Below are 15733 nucleotides of genomic sequence, written 5' to 3' on the forward strand. Positions count from 1 at the left end.
TGAGCAACTTCTATCCACACCTGTTGGTCCGGTCGTTGGTGCTGATGTAGGTCCAGTCGTTGGTCCCTCTGTGGGAGGTCCAGTCGTTGGTCCCGCTGTGGGTGGTGCAGCTGTTGGTTCAGTCGTTGGTGCAGATGTAGGTCCAGTCGTTGGTCCCTCTGTGGGTGGTCCAGTCGTTGGTCCCTGTGTGGTTGGTCCAGTCGTTGGTCCAACTGTGGGTGTTACAACTGTTGGTCCAGCTGTTGTGCCTGATGAAGAGAATCCTCACATTGTTCGTTTTGTGTCCTTAAACTATCAGTTGATAACCTCTTTTTCTTTGACTAGAGCTACTTTCGTGTGTGTTTCTCTATTTTTTTTCTAAAGAAACATCAGGTTTTGGGAAAAACCCACTGGGCGCTATTTGCACCGCACGTCGACAGCAGTTCATGGTCTTTGATCACTTCTAATTAATAAACTTCTGTTGCAGGCCTTTATGACTTGCAGTTATTACAACAATTATGGTCAGAGCTTGAGAGGGTTTCAGAACACGCTTGGTCTGTCTGGGTTCAAACGATTCCTCAATGCCAAGCTCAACACCACTACATTATCAACACATTCTCGTCCTTTTTTTCCATCTGACTATCTGCTCTATCCAAGACCCCCCCACACAAATAGAAAAAAGCAAAAGGTGCAAAACTCGGTCCCCACCTGTTGTGACTTTCTCGCAAGACAAAACTTCTCTGGGTTCATTGTCACTGTCCACAACGATCACGGTTGTTGGGCCATCCTTGTTCACTGGGAAGTCACCATCAGGACCAGCCTGCAACAAGAAATGGTCAACTCATAACTTATTTCCAATCTATTATTTCACATGTCTTCAACATGTTCACACCGCTTTGTAAAATAGAACAAACACCAATGCCTACTCTATATGATGCCAAGCGTCAACAAAGCAAAACGAAATTACTGTAAATAGCCAAGATGAGTCCAAAAAAGCACTCACTGTTACTGGTTCCAGAACATCTTGTGGGTCCTCAATAGCGATTGGAGTTTCGTCATTCGGTGTTACCTCGTAAACCTTCAGGACACCCCCATCTGGTGTTGGCAGGCTAGCAACCAGTTTGCTGGGTTCCTTAGCAACTATTTTAACAAACAGAACAGTACTTGTTTCTCACAAACCAACAACTAAGTAACACAGACTGACCTTTTAAAACCAATTAAAGCATTTATCAATGCCTGACGTTTGATCAATATGAAATATCACATTTCAAACCATAACCTAACATTTACATTGGGTCAAGTTTTGAACACATATGTTTTAACACAGACTGGGAATCAACACGAGGGGTGGTGTGTGTGTGTGTGTGTGTGTGTGTGTGTGTGTGTTTGTGTGTGTGTGTGTGTGTGTGTGTGTGTGTGTCTGTGTGTGTCTGTGTGTGTGTGTGTGTGTGTGTGTGTGTGTGCGAGTGTGTGTGCGAGTGTGTGTTTATGTGTGTGTGTCCACAACTTTCATTCCACTGTCCACTATCATTTGTCATCAGCGGTTCAAAACTGCATTCTAGTTGTCAGGATCTAAAACTTACCAACGTCTTGTGGAGTGCGTGATCCATCATTTGGTGTTGCTGGTGTTTCTGAAAGAAAACAGTGACGCACCTTAGAAAATGTATTCCATTTAAACTATATAATACTGAAATTTCTCCTCATATTATTCATTGTGAAAACAACCTCAGTTTTCATATCCCTTTTTCCGTGTACTTTTTTCTGTTTGCAGTAATGACAACAAGTACCAAGCAAACAAGTATAAGCTTATTTTTTGTTTTTGATTCTTAACATGATCATTATGTATTATATCTAAGACTTGTTGAATAAAACACTGTTTGAACCTAATAAATATGCTGAAGAAAAGAAAGATTTCAACTGACCTCCTTCCTTCACGGTGACCAAGATTGGTTGTCCCGCCTTGGGAGTGAATCTATCGTTGTTCTGAAAACAGACAACACACACAAATGATGACCGACTTATGTGGGAATTCGTTAGCCATCTTTTTCAAACGAGAACCTAGAATACGCACCAAAGTTGAGGAAATAAAGAAATTTGATAATAGAAGAAGGTTGTACTCACTGCAATCAAGTGCTCTCATCCTACATCCCTGTAACCTCGGTGTACCTATCTAAATCTCAGACAACAATAATATCTTCCCAACGTGCTGAGTCCAAAGATTGTCGGGTTAATCATCAGGCCAATTAAACGACCTTTGGACAAATATATCTGGAGAGTAGGAGTGTCACAGTGCTTAGAGCGCTTGCGTCTCACGCTGGAGGTCGTGGCTTTGATCCCCATGGGGCGAATACAAACACCGGATTTTTCTGAGTGCTTTCTAGTCCGCCCAGCGGGAAATGGGTACCTGACGCTATATAGCGCCGGAGAAGGAAGAGGCAGCGAGGGAGAGAAGGGGTCACCGTCCTCATAAAGCTGGCCCGAGAATAGTTGATATCTCTAACATCTGTCTCCCAAACGACCAAAAATGGTTATGGGAATATCTTTACTTTTTTATGTAAAATATGCTCAAAGCAACAACAACGAAAACGCTCATGCTAAGGATACCACTTTAAACATGGAGTTGACTGTTAAAAAAACACACATCAAGAAACAAATTGAACCTAAACTTACATCAGGTTCCACTGACTTGTAGACCTTGGTGTCTGGCTGTTCATCATCCTTTGGAACATCTTCCACAAACACATCAGGTCCGACATTAATTATCTGCACAAACTCTCCAGGCTGCTCTCCCTCGACCTTTTGAGAGCCGGCGGGAACTTCTGGGGTCATCTCTTGTGGGCAGACAGTTTCTGTTTCTGTTGTGAGTAGGACACATCACGTCAAATAAATAGATGTTAAAATTCAAACCAGACCAAATACACATCGTACTATATGACAGGTTAAAGATCTAAGGCAGTCATTCACAAATACAAGAACTGCAAACACTGCCCTATTCAAAATTGCAATTGACAAAATAGACTGGTAGTGCTTCATAAATACCATATTCAAATGAACAGAACTGCATCATTTTCTAAAATGAATTGCTTTTCTTGAGCAACTTCTATCCACACCTGTTGGTCCAGTCGTTGGTGTTGATGTAGTTCGAGTCGTCGGTCCCTCTGTGGGAGGTCCAGTCGTTGGTCCCGCTGTGGGTGGTGCAGCTGTTGGTTCAGTCGGTGCAGATGTAGGTCCAGTTGTTGGTCCCTCTGTGGGTGGTCCAGTCGTTAGTGCAGATGGAGGTCCAGTCGTTGGTCCCGCTGTGGGTGGTGCAGCTGTTGGTTCAACTGTTGTGCCTGCTGAAGAGAATCCTTACATTGTTCGTTTTGTGTCCTTAAACTATCAGTTGATAACCTATTTTTCTTTGACGAGAGCTTTTTGTGTGTGTGTTTCTCTATTCTTTTGTTTTAAGAAACATCAGGTTTTGGGAAAAGCCCACTGGGCGCCTTTTGCACCGCGCGTCGACAGCAGGTCATGGTCTTTGCTCACTTCTAATTAATGAACTTCTGTTGCAGGCCTTTGTGACTTTTTAACACCAATAATGATCAGAACTTGAGCCTTAATCTATCAGTTGTTTAATTGTTTAGACGACAGTTCATGCTTTTTCCCTCATGATATTGTTTGAATAATCAAAGAATTTTGCATCACTGTGTGTCTTTTACGATTATTGAAATTCCAAACCCTTCATTGTTTGTTCTAAATGTTTGGAATATAAAAGCCTAAAATATAATTGTTGTTTGTTTTGTTTGTATGCCACCATAAAGACCACATACAGCATAGTCCTAAGTTTAAAAAAAAGTTGCACTTCGTCTTCGATACATTTAAAAGATTAGCTTCACTTAAAACACAGCATACCCAGACACTGCTTAAATTGTGGATCTTGGCATACTTAAAGGACATGTTCTCACCTGTGGTGACTTTCTCGCAAGACATAACCTCTCTTGGCTTATCATCGCCATCCACAACGATCACAGTTGTTGGGCCATTGTTGTTGACTGGGAAGTCACCATCAGCACCAGTCTGTATCAGAATAAATAAAATGAATGATTTGCCCCAGACGAAAGTATGAATATTCGATAACAATATTTAAATAGTTGGTGGCTATTTTGTTAACCCCTTTCAACCGATATGGAAATGCGGGACCAATTATTTAAATTGATTTTAATGTTTTAATGTCTCAAAAATGACGGAGTTATCTGGGGATCGATCCACACACACACACACACACACACACACACACACACACACACACACACACACACACACACACACACACACACACACACACACACACACACACACACACACAAATTAAAACAAAAACGTACAGTTACTGGTTCCAATATGTCTTCTGGGTCTTTGACGACGACTGGAGTTGCGGTTCTGGGTGTTACCTCGAACACATTCACAACGCCACCTTCAGGCAAAGGCACTCTAGCCACCAGTTTACTTGGTTCATCGTTAACTAAAAAACACAGAAACAGCATATATTCGTGGTTAGGAAGGCTAGAATAACAATTTCAAATAACTTTACGCATTATCACCGCACGTGCTTTCGGGAGGTCGATTGCTGTAATTTACACTACTCATTGTAAAGAAATTGAAGTACTTTAGGATTATACAATAAAGGAATTCAACAGATGCTGTTTACGAATTCATTCTGGTGACGTGTTGTGCCAAAGTTAACCTCAAGGTGTGTAAGAAACATGTTGCTGTACTATAAATGGGATGTGCCTGCGGTGATGACGAGAACATGATCCATAATTATGCTTATATTGATGAAGTGAACGTCAATAGGGAACTGGCGCCAGAGTCCCGATTTTTGTGCTGAAACAAGAATTCTATTGAAATGCACGAAAAATACAGATACTTTACAAAAATGTGGTATTATATTGATATTTCATGATTGTATCCTTGTTCACTGGTTGCTAGATTAAAACCTACATTTTTGTTGTTATTCATTCAAAGAACACTTACCAAGATCTTCGGGTGTTCTTGATCCATCCGTCGGCTTTTCGGGTGATTCTGCAAACACAGATGCTCTTTATCTAGATGGTCTTTCTAAACATTTTCTTTTAAGAGTGATTTCTATTTGTTTAAAACAGAGCGACGTATTTTTCAATAAAGCAAAACCTTCCCCAGAAATTATGTTATCTCTACATCTGTTGGAAGTTAAAAACAAGAAAAGAAAATGGGTAAAATGGGTGAATAGAAAAACAAGAGTTTAAGGTGACCGAACCTGCTGACTAATACACATTAAGCACAAGTTACAACATGTACGTGGCGCTATTTAAAACCATTATGTGCAAACAACATGCTGCTTTAAAGGTAATTTTATTTCCATGTAATCAATCACCCACCACAGATCTGCCAAGACTTGTACACGAGATAAGAGCATCATTCAACTTGAACACATACCAACATTCAACAGCCTCGGAATTTGTCGTTTCAATTTACTCCGTAGCTTGCACTAAATGCAAATTTTAATTAGCAAAGAATCTATTCACACAATGCAGCCAGGCTGTTGATTTTGTGTATGTGTTCAAGTGTGCGCTCATGATATGCGGAGTCCTGGGTAGATCTGTGATTGTGATGGCTGTCATACTTTTTCACACGGGAAGTAATGCATGTTTCATCAGCCGTTAACATCAACATTCTGAGCAGCCCTGTCACGGAGCTGACGGATCGGCACAGCCTTACAGAATACCTTATTATTATTATTATTATTATTATTATTATTATTATTATGGTGAGCTTATATAGCGCGAACCACAATTAACTGTGCTCTCCGCGCTTTACATACTAATTTCTGCCGTGTGAAATGGAATTTTTTTACAGACAGACAGACAAACAAACATTTTTTACACACAATATATAACGCATTCACATCGACCAGCAAACCTCAAGCCTGTTAGGCGAACCTTTACCTTTCACGGCCTTTATTCCAAGTCACACGGGTATTTTGATGGACATTTTTATCTATGCCTATACAATTTTGCCAGGAAAGACCCTTTTGTCAATCGTGGGATCTTTAACGTGCACACCCAATATAGTGTACACGAAAGGACCTCGGTTTTTCGTCTCATCCGAAAGACTAGCACTTGAACCCACCACCTAGGTTAGGAAAGGGGGGAGAAAATAGCGGCCTGACCCAGGGTCGAACACGCAACCTCTCGATTCCGAGCGCAAGTGCGTTACCACTCGGCCACCCAGTCCCAATACAGTCTAGCTACCACGCACAGTTTCAAACCGCAAGACTCTGTGGACAATACATCTGCAGTTGAAATTCCAAAGGCATCTAGCAAGGCAAAAGATCGTCAAACAGATAATGTGTATCTATGTGGTGCATGCTTTTGCCAATGGACATGATTTTCACACATTTGCGGCAATTTTGCTTTCTGCATTTATGCCAAATTTATTTACACCCGTCCGTGCACTGTTCTTGACACAAAGACGGATGACATTCGCTGGCTCCTCCATCTAATATATATTTTCTAAGTTCTTGTTCTTGTACATACACCTCTCAATCAATAACCAAAAGAAAATATCAAATTCGACACACACCTCCTCTTCTGGTAGTGACCAAGAGTGGCTCGCCTGCCTTGGGAGTGAATCGGCCGTTGTCCTGAGAGAAAGACACAAAACGCTGCGATGATAAACTTCTGAACAGGTAAAATCGCTGAGTGTATGCACCATGGTTCTGTTTACCCAAACATCTTTTCTTCTATACCTGCCTGCTTATTTTGTTTATCTGAATGAGTATGTGTATACTTGTTTGCATAATCGATCTGTATTATCTTGACGATGTGCATCTACATAACTTGTGTTTAAAGATCTACCCGTTAATTACAGCGGTTACACATATTCAGTAGTTGGAAAAAATATGAGAAAGTAACATTGACTACTGTAGGATGTTTCTCACACAGTTAATCAAAAACAATCAACTTACGTCAGGTTCCACTGATTTGTAGACTTTGGTGTTGGGTTGACCATCGTTCTTTGGAACGTTGTCCACGAAGGTGTCAAGACCGAAGTCAGTCTTCTGAACAAACTCTCCAGATACCTCGCCTTCAACCTTTTCAGCACCGGCTGGGACTTCAGGGGTCATTTCTTCGGGACAGCCTGTCACACCTGGTCCGGCTGTCGTTGGTCCGGCTGTCGTTTGTCCGGCTGTTGTTGGTCCGGCTGTTGTTGGTCCGGCTGTCGTTGGTCCGGCTGTCGTTGGTCCGGCTGTTGTTGGTCCGGCTGTCGTTGGTCCGGCTGTTGTTGGTCCGGCTGTCGTTGGTCCGGCTGTCGTTGGTCCGGCTGTCGTTGGTCCGGCTGTTGTTGGTCCGGCTGTCGTTGGTCCGGCTGTCGTTGGTCCGGCTGTCGTTGGTCCGGCTGTCGTTGGTCCGGCTGTCGTTGGTCTGGCTGTCGTTGGTCCGGCTGTTGTTGGTCCGGCTGTTGTTGGTCCGGCGGTCGTTGGTCCGGCTGTCGTTGGTCCGGCTGTCGTTGGTCCGGCTGTCGTACCGGTGGTGGCCTCTTCGCACACCTTGAAAGGTCTTCGCTTTGGTGTGTCGTCGATACTGACAACTTGAAGTGGACCTGCCTTGTTGATGGGCACATCACCGCTAGCAGCAGGCTGTAGGGACACCAGACTAGGTTTTAGCTTAAACTGCATAGAAACATGTTACGTGTGACCTTCCTCTTAACCTCACTGTTAATACTGCTGATGGTCAAACTTGAAAGCCTCGACAACCTCTCTGTTGAAGACTTCTTGCTATTAACACAATTCTAAATGTTGAACCAAAGTATTCAAATCAAAAATAATAGTTAAACACTTCATTAACAAAATAAGCAATAATTGACGGATTGGCGGATAAATGCAAGGATAAAAAGAAAACAGACAAAAAATCTCTTTGGTTTTTACACTCACGTTCACAAGTTCGAAGACCTTAGCAGGCGTGTCAAGGTTGATAGGCTTGTCGCCCTCCTTTGGTGTGTAGAGGACTGCCGTGACAGTGCTGCCGTCAGGCAGAGTCACTGGTCTCAGCTGCGTGCCTTCGGGTGCTGTATCATCAAAACAAACGCGTGAATAGGGAAGAAACACGTTCAGCGGCAAAGCTAAACTGTTGAATGAACAAAATGTCGCTGCAAATTTGGCTTCTATAGTTGTGTGACAAAACTGTATCCTCACTGAGCTAATGCTTGGCCCAGCATGTAATGTGTACTCATTGCTGTCCTGCATATACAAATTAGGAGTGCTAGTTTTGCTTGAACACATCATATTCACACGTATACACAATTGTGCGTACTCGGACGTACATTATATGCGAAGACAAAAACAATCAGTTTAACACAAGGGGTAGAACAGAGAGTGACAAACGTAAGCGTCATACACACAAAAAGACAAACATACACACATCGACAAACACACACACACACACACACACACACACACACACACACACACACACACACAAAGACACACACACACAAAGACACACACAAAGACACACACACACGAACACATACACACACACATACACACACACACACACACACACACACACACACACACACACACACACACACACACACACACACACACACACACACACACACACACACACACACACAAACACTCGCCCATGCGTGTGTACCATGTGCATGTTCATGTTTACATCAGTACCCACACATATGCTGCAAATCTTCCAAGCGAACCGAGCTGAAAAGCGCACAAACTCTTACCCAGCTCAGCAGGGGTCACAGTGTTGCCTGTCGAAGGTGCTGCTGGAGTTGTTGCCTCTGTAACACAAGATAGACACGATTACTTTTTGTCTTTATTTCTAGCATATTAAATCATGTGCTGCCAGTACAAGGCTGACACATGTTATCTGCAGGTACACTTCAAACCCAACACTCAGTGACTATTTACACATGCTTGGGATGGGGTGTGGGGGGTGGTCACTTACGATAAAAACCTAGGCAAACATGAAAAATGTTAAGTCAAGTACCATATCAAGGTATTTGTTTGTTTGTTTGTTTGCTTAACGCCCAGCCGTCCACGAAGGCGGAAGGGTAATATCAGGGCGGTGCTGCTTGGTCACATATAACGTCCGCCACACACAAGACAGAAGTCGCAGCACAGGCTTCATGTCTCACCCAGTCACATTATTCTGACACCGGACCAACCAGTCCTAGCACTAACCCCATAATGCCAGACGCCAGGCGGAGCAGCCACTAGATTGCCAATGTTAAAGTCTTAGGTATGATCCGGCCGGGGTTCGAACCCACGACCTCCCGATCACGGGGCGGACGCCTTCCCACTAGGCCAACCGTGCCGGTATATCAAGGTATATCGGCAACTCTTTGCTCCCTATGTTGAACACTCTATCCTTATTTTCAATATATGTATTTATTGCTTAGCAATTCCAAAGTGTTAACTTTGTTAATATCCATGGTACAAAAGAGCCGTTCTTTGATACACAACCTACAGAACTACTGCCAATAAAGACGTGTTCAATTCACTTTGAGACAATTAATATCCTTATTCTGTGGAATATCTTCATCTGAAAACGTAATGCTTTTGAACAGGTAGACATGATAAAAGGCATTAGTTATACTGTACACTACATTGGGGTGTGCACGTTAAAGATCCCACGATTGACAAAAGGGTCTTTCCTGGCAAAATTGTATAGGCATAGATAAAAATGTCCACCAAAATATCCGTGTGACTTGGAATAATAGGCCGTGAAAAGTAGGATATGCGCCGAAATGGCTGCGATCTGCTGGCCGATGTGAATGCGTGGTGGATTGTGTAAAAAATTCCATCTCACACGGCATAAATAAACCCCTGCGCCTTGAATATGTGCGCGATATAAATTGCATAAAAAAAATTATATAAAAATAAATCCCTGCGCTTAGAACTGTACCCACGGAATACGCGCGATATAAGCCTCATATTGATTGATACTGAATGAGACCTAGGGAGAAGCTTGCTAGCAGAAATGAAACATGAGTGTACAGAAACTGTGGAAGAGATGTTTTACTGACCTGCAGGTATCAGAAGCAGAAGTGTTACAGTTGGAGTTGGCGTGAAGACACCCTGTTAGCACAAACAAAATAAATCACACCTGACACTTTGCCTTTACGTGAATCTCAATCGGTAATTATGTACTGTCTAAGGTCGTACCTTGTTTTTTTGCAAATAAATTGACTGAATACTCAGTGCATAATTATATACGCATTTAACTATATCTATATATAGTGGGCTGTGTGTGTGTGTGTGTGTGTGTGTGTGTGTGTGTGTGTATGTGTGTGTGTGTGTGCGTGTGTATGTGTGTGTATGTGTGTGTGTGTGTGTGTGTGTGTGTGTGTGTATGTGTGTGTGTGTATGAGGATTGTCTGTCCGTACATGAATGTACTTGAATATGTGTGCATGCTTGCACATACTTATGTGCTTTCGTAGGTAGTCAGTGCAACATACATGGAGAGCAATACACGGTTCTAACATGAGATAATTCAGCGTTTGTTTGCTCTGACAATACTATAGGGAAAGTGTCAAGCTGGCATATTTTTCGCCGTTAAAGAGGTCTGTTCATTTTTGAATGTATACACGTATACACGAATCTTAAAACTCACCGAGTCTCCCACAGGCACAAACACTTCTCCATCAGGGCCATCGTTGCCGACAAAGCTTGCGGGTGTGCTTTCAACAAAAGTACCTTCTGGGAATTCAGACACCTGTGAGTATTTTCGGCTTCCAAGTGGCTGTCTTCTATAATCTTCTGGCACTTCCGGGGTCATGTCTATCGCGCATGGTGATCCTGGAAGCATTTAACAAAAGCAAATCACTTATCCACTGTTCTGCAGAAGAAGATGTTTGTATATATGTTACAGTTAATCTGTGAAACCAGGGAATACGTGTATTAACTAGGTATTACATGAATTAACTGACGGAAAAAAAACATTTAATTCATGTATTACCTAAAATAGTTTAGTTAAAACACGTATTCCCTGGTTTCACAGATTAACTGTAACATATATGGGTGTTTTTCAAAAATGTACGAAAAACGTGTCTTTGATTTTTAAATTAATTCAGAAAGAAACATGTCCTATCTATCTTAGTATAATACATATTTTTTTGTACAAAAATGAATAGACAACAACATGAACATTCATTAAAGTACATTCTTGACACTTGAAAGTTAGTTTTGCATGGTTTAAACATGTAGGGGTATCTAAAAATGCCTGTCTTTTTGAAGGCACTCAAAACTTCCACCACCTCTACAAAGAAGAAAAAAAATTGTAGACCATTAAAAAAATATCCAAAAAATCGCTTTCGGGAGCACCTTTGGATTATTGCAACAGATTTTGATTGTAAGGTTGACCCAGACTCTGAATGTGGACTTAAACTCTCAAAAATGAGTGTCTCTCACTTTTTTGTCAGTGGTGTTACCAGAACAGTTAAACAGACCTTAACAATGAGTACTCCAGTTTTTTAAAACCATTTTGGGCCTGTAGTTATCCCCCATCCTTCAGCAGCTTCCTGCAGCGGGAACAGCTAAGCGAGTTTGATCGCTTGTGTATGGTGGACCCGACAAGTGTAGAAAGGTAAGATGTGTTTTTTTAACGAATCAGTTGTGTTACTGTGTGTCTCTAGCGATCTGAAGGAATTTACATTCTTCTGTTACTTTTTTATTGTTTCATGTAAGGATCAAAACTACTGGGACACGTGTTTGTTCAGAACGCATGGCCTGGGGAGTGATCATTATTTTCTCAAATGAATTCTATCAGTCGTGTTACTTTCAGTCGTGTTACCTTGTACCTGGTAACACTACTGACGAAGAGGTAACACGACTGATCTTAGATTCTTTCCTGGTTTTATTTTCATTCTTCTGCCTGCCACATACTTCTTTTGCGTATATAATTGTTGATTATACGTGTGTCCCTGTGGGGAGGCAGAGAGAGAGTCAAGAGGAGGGGGTTGGGGTTGGTGTGTAGGGGTGTGCCAGAGAGAGAATGCAAGACTTTTTACGGGATCATTTCTTATAAAAAGACAACTCTGTTATGATTATCAAATATTACTGTTTTTCAGGTAATCTTATGTCATGGTTCTTTCTGCTGCGGAAATACCCAATGCACAAACGTATCCTGTTGTTGTGAGAGCAGATGGTGATTGTCTACCAGCATGTGGCAGTGTCTACGCTTTTGGCCATGATCAGCGACCAGCAGAACTAATTAAGAGCCCGCATTGTCCATGAACTCGCGTGTCATTCTGAATACTATTATACATTTTATGTGGGCGCCCAGTCATATGGGCATACAAGGCAACGAAGCTGCTGACAAGGCAGCAAAGGATGCTCCGGAGATGGCGGTTCCACCTCTTCCTGAGCAATTTGTTTTTTTCACCGACCTTCGTCGGAAGACCCTTTTTTACAGTTTAAAACTCTGGCGTGACGTTCCTAATTTTGTTTAGTAACATTGGTTTATTTCAAATATTTGTAATGTTAAACTTGTGGGGTCCTGATTTGGCCGATATGGTCCGCTGGACCCAAAAAGCAACAACTAACTAACTAACTATTTTGAATACTACTTGAAAGAAGAAAACCTGAGGAAATGCTTCGAGACCAGCAAATAACGCAGAGGACACATCATCAAGAGCTTTGCAATGTATTCTGACGAATACCTTCCTGGAATGTCCCTGGAGGAGAACACCGTAAAACGAATATAGGAAGCGGAAGGGATGAAGATAATAAAGCAAAAAACATTCATGGGTATATATATATATAATATATGGACGTCTGCACGTGTTGACATGAACATGACGCACTGGATCCCAAACCACTTCACACCGGGTCTACCATATTCACCAACTGCTGACTGCACTCCTAATCAAGTTCCTGAGTAGTTGAATGTGCATGCTAGAGTCCAGCTAGGTCACTGTACTGTTCGTGCCAGAACGTTGGGGATTCCACTGCTGATCTGTTTCAGAACGTTTTATTGTTTGTCGAAACATCTAAAGGCAATTTGGTGTCAGTGGTGTTACCATGCCTGTAATGTTACTGTTTAAAAAACTGTGTAGCTTTGGTTGTTTTAAAGATAATCCTGTTTATGCTTTGTCTTCACCGTTTGAGGAAAAGAATTGTATTTCTGTCAAACAGTAAGTAAACACTGCTGATCGTTTTTGTACGTGTAACTTCTGTCGAAACCAGCCAAGGCAATTTGGTCTCAGTGCTGTTACCATCTGTCAGTAATTTTGCTGTTAGAATCAATAATGTTACAGTGCAAAATGTTTGCAGTACATTTCTGTAGTAATGCTGAAAATAAATAAGATTTTGTTCTTTCCTTGAATCATATAAAATTGCGATTTTGCTAGGCCTGTGCAAGTTCACGGCGCTATCATTACAGTTTATTTTGTGACAAGTTTGCATTTTTTTGGTCAAATTGTGGAGTTAGGCTTAAAAGGTGGAAATAAAGTAAAAATGTCTTACTATAAGCAAATTTGTTTGTTCCATTTAATTAACTTTACGTTTAAAGTTAAAATCAGTTCATAAATCAAAGTTAGCTAAGGATGGTCAGTTGTGTTATGAGACGTCAGTCATGTTACTCAGTCGTGTTACTCACATGTCATTGGTGTTACTGAGGCTTCTGAATGCAGAATTTCCAGGAAGATATAATTCTTTTCAGTCTGTTTATCTTTTGCTCAATGCTCTCATAATACTTGATTGGAGAAAAATACAATTGCAAGAAATGTACAAGTTTCAAGCTGCTGGCGATGTTTGACATTTTTCAAAAATGATTTTTATTCATTTGAGTGACAATTTCTTTAATTTTTATCGCTTTCTTTCACTTTAAGGTATATATTTTTCTTCAGAAAGTGAAAAGTGTATTGTTTTTGTCATACTGGAGGCAAACTAGTCATCTGTCAACATTTCTTTCAACCTAAAAAAAAAATAAAAGAAATAGTAACACGACTGACCACTGCAACAAAATATTTTTAGTTTATTTATTTTTTGGGCAAAACCATTCTTTATTAAGAGTACATATCTTATGTTGACATTGCACTGGGTGTGCTGAATAATGTCAACGCATTTGTTAAGAGTTTGGAATAAATTCACTTTTAACCATTCACTAGTCTCATTTTTCGTTCTTTTTTGAAAAACACCCATATATATAAGTCATACAGTCAATAAGTGACATGCGGGCCCAAGTTTCTTCTCCTGTGGTTCTAACACTAGCAATGGCATTTTTAACTCTTGCATGTTTGCTATCCTCAACAACTTTTGTTTATTTTGATTCAAACGTTGTGATCCTCAGTGCATGTAAAACAGTCGCGGAAAACAATACAATGTATACCATTCGCTTTAGCTTCACTTCGTTGTTTCTCTCTTGAATGCTTTGAATACTTTGCTGCACAACTTGAGCATACTGGGACTTGTGACAGGTGATGTACGTTGTACTTACATCAAATATAATAGTATATGATGGGTTCTTTGAAATGTCTATTTTTTTTCATTTTGATTACTTTATTGTTCCATCACTGGGAAATTCGGGTCGCTTCCTCCCGGTGGGAAGCGAGCAGCAACAAAGTCGCGCTACCCACTTGCGTGTTTAGGTGTAATCTTATGAAAGAATAACCTGCACTTATGTAAGAATGACCGAGGTCATAGTGGTGACACGGGGATGGAACATGGATACTGTCTATGAGTCCCGGCCCAGATTCGAACCTGCGACCTTACGATCACAAGTCCAGTGGTCTACCAACTGAGCTACTGGGCCCCCTGTGATTATTTTGCCTTCGGGACAGTGCTGGCTCTTCTGGCGTTATATGTCTTTCGGACATCTTGGTGCTGGGGAGGAAGGGTCCCGGGTAGCTCAGGTGGTAGAGCACTTGTGATCGAAAGGTTCGAATCCGGGCCGGGACGGACACGGGTCAACTTTATGTGCAGACCCAGGGACGGTATCCATCTCCCACCCCCAAGTCATCACAGTGGCACGTAAAAGGCCTCGGTCATTCTACCATAAGTGCAGATGGCTAATACCACCTAAACACGCATACACTTGTGTATCTCATCTAAAGTTGGGTTACAAACCCGGGAACATGACCCTAATGGCTTTGCCGTGAGGGCGTAAAAATTTCGCCGTGCTGGGGAGGTGAGTTAGTGTTTAGCACCTCAAACTTACACAGTGTCATAATGCGCAAGACCTAAGTTTATGCTCTTAAATTTCTTTTCTTTTTATTTACAAAAACATTTCCGCAATTATTGGACCATGATTTTAAAACTGAGGTATGGCCAAAATATTTTCTTAACTGAGTAAATCACCGACAAATGACGTTATACAAGAGAAATGCTAGAGAAAAGGTATTATTTGGTGGTTTGGCCACAAAAATAAGACAATTTATTCAAAAATGAAGAAAAAAATACCTGTAGTAACTCCAGGAGTGCCAGTTGTAAATGCTGCAACACACACAATACATATATGAATTTCATATTATTTGGGGTAAATGTTCAGTCTTATACTCAGCAGTCCTTCTGAACTATTAACCTTTACCACACACAGCTAGATTCCTTTATTTGAATGACCAATGCACACAAACACTGAGCATACTCTACAAATATATCTAGAATTCCATCACATTTTTAAATAATGTGAACGCCTCACAAAGTAAATACATTTACCAGCATTTCTTTCCACACCTGAATTGGGTACACATACTTAGCCTTCTATACAA

At 41.3% G+C, this 15733-nt stretch overlaps 1 protein-coding gene across 1 annotated transcript in view; it reads right to left on the reverse strand.

The window, feature by feature from the left end:
- Positions 1-15733, reverse strand: part of LOC138975688 (proteoglycan 4-like) — a 31886-nt gene that overhangs the window by 8987 nt on the left and 7166 nt on the right. Inside the window, exons 6-7 of the mRNA XM_070348428.1 lie at positions 688-799; positions 21-248 (exon numbers count right to left, since the gene is read on the reverse strand). Coding sequence (XP_070204529.1) covers positions 21-248; positions 688-799 — 340 coding nt within the window. The remainder of the gene's footprint in view (positions 1-20; positions 249-687; positions 800-15733) is intronic.

The sequence above is a fragment of the Littorina saxatilis genome, linkage group LG9 (assembly GCF_037325665.1).
Source record: "Littorina saxatilis isolate snail1 linkage group LG9, US_GU_Lsax_2.0, whole genome shotgun sequence".
Lineage (NCBI taxonomy): Eukaryota > Metazoa > Mollusca > Gastropoda > Littorinimorpha > Littorinidae > Littorina > Littorina saxatilis.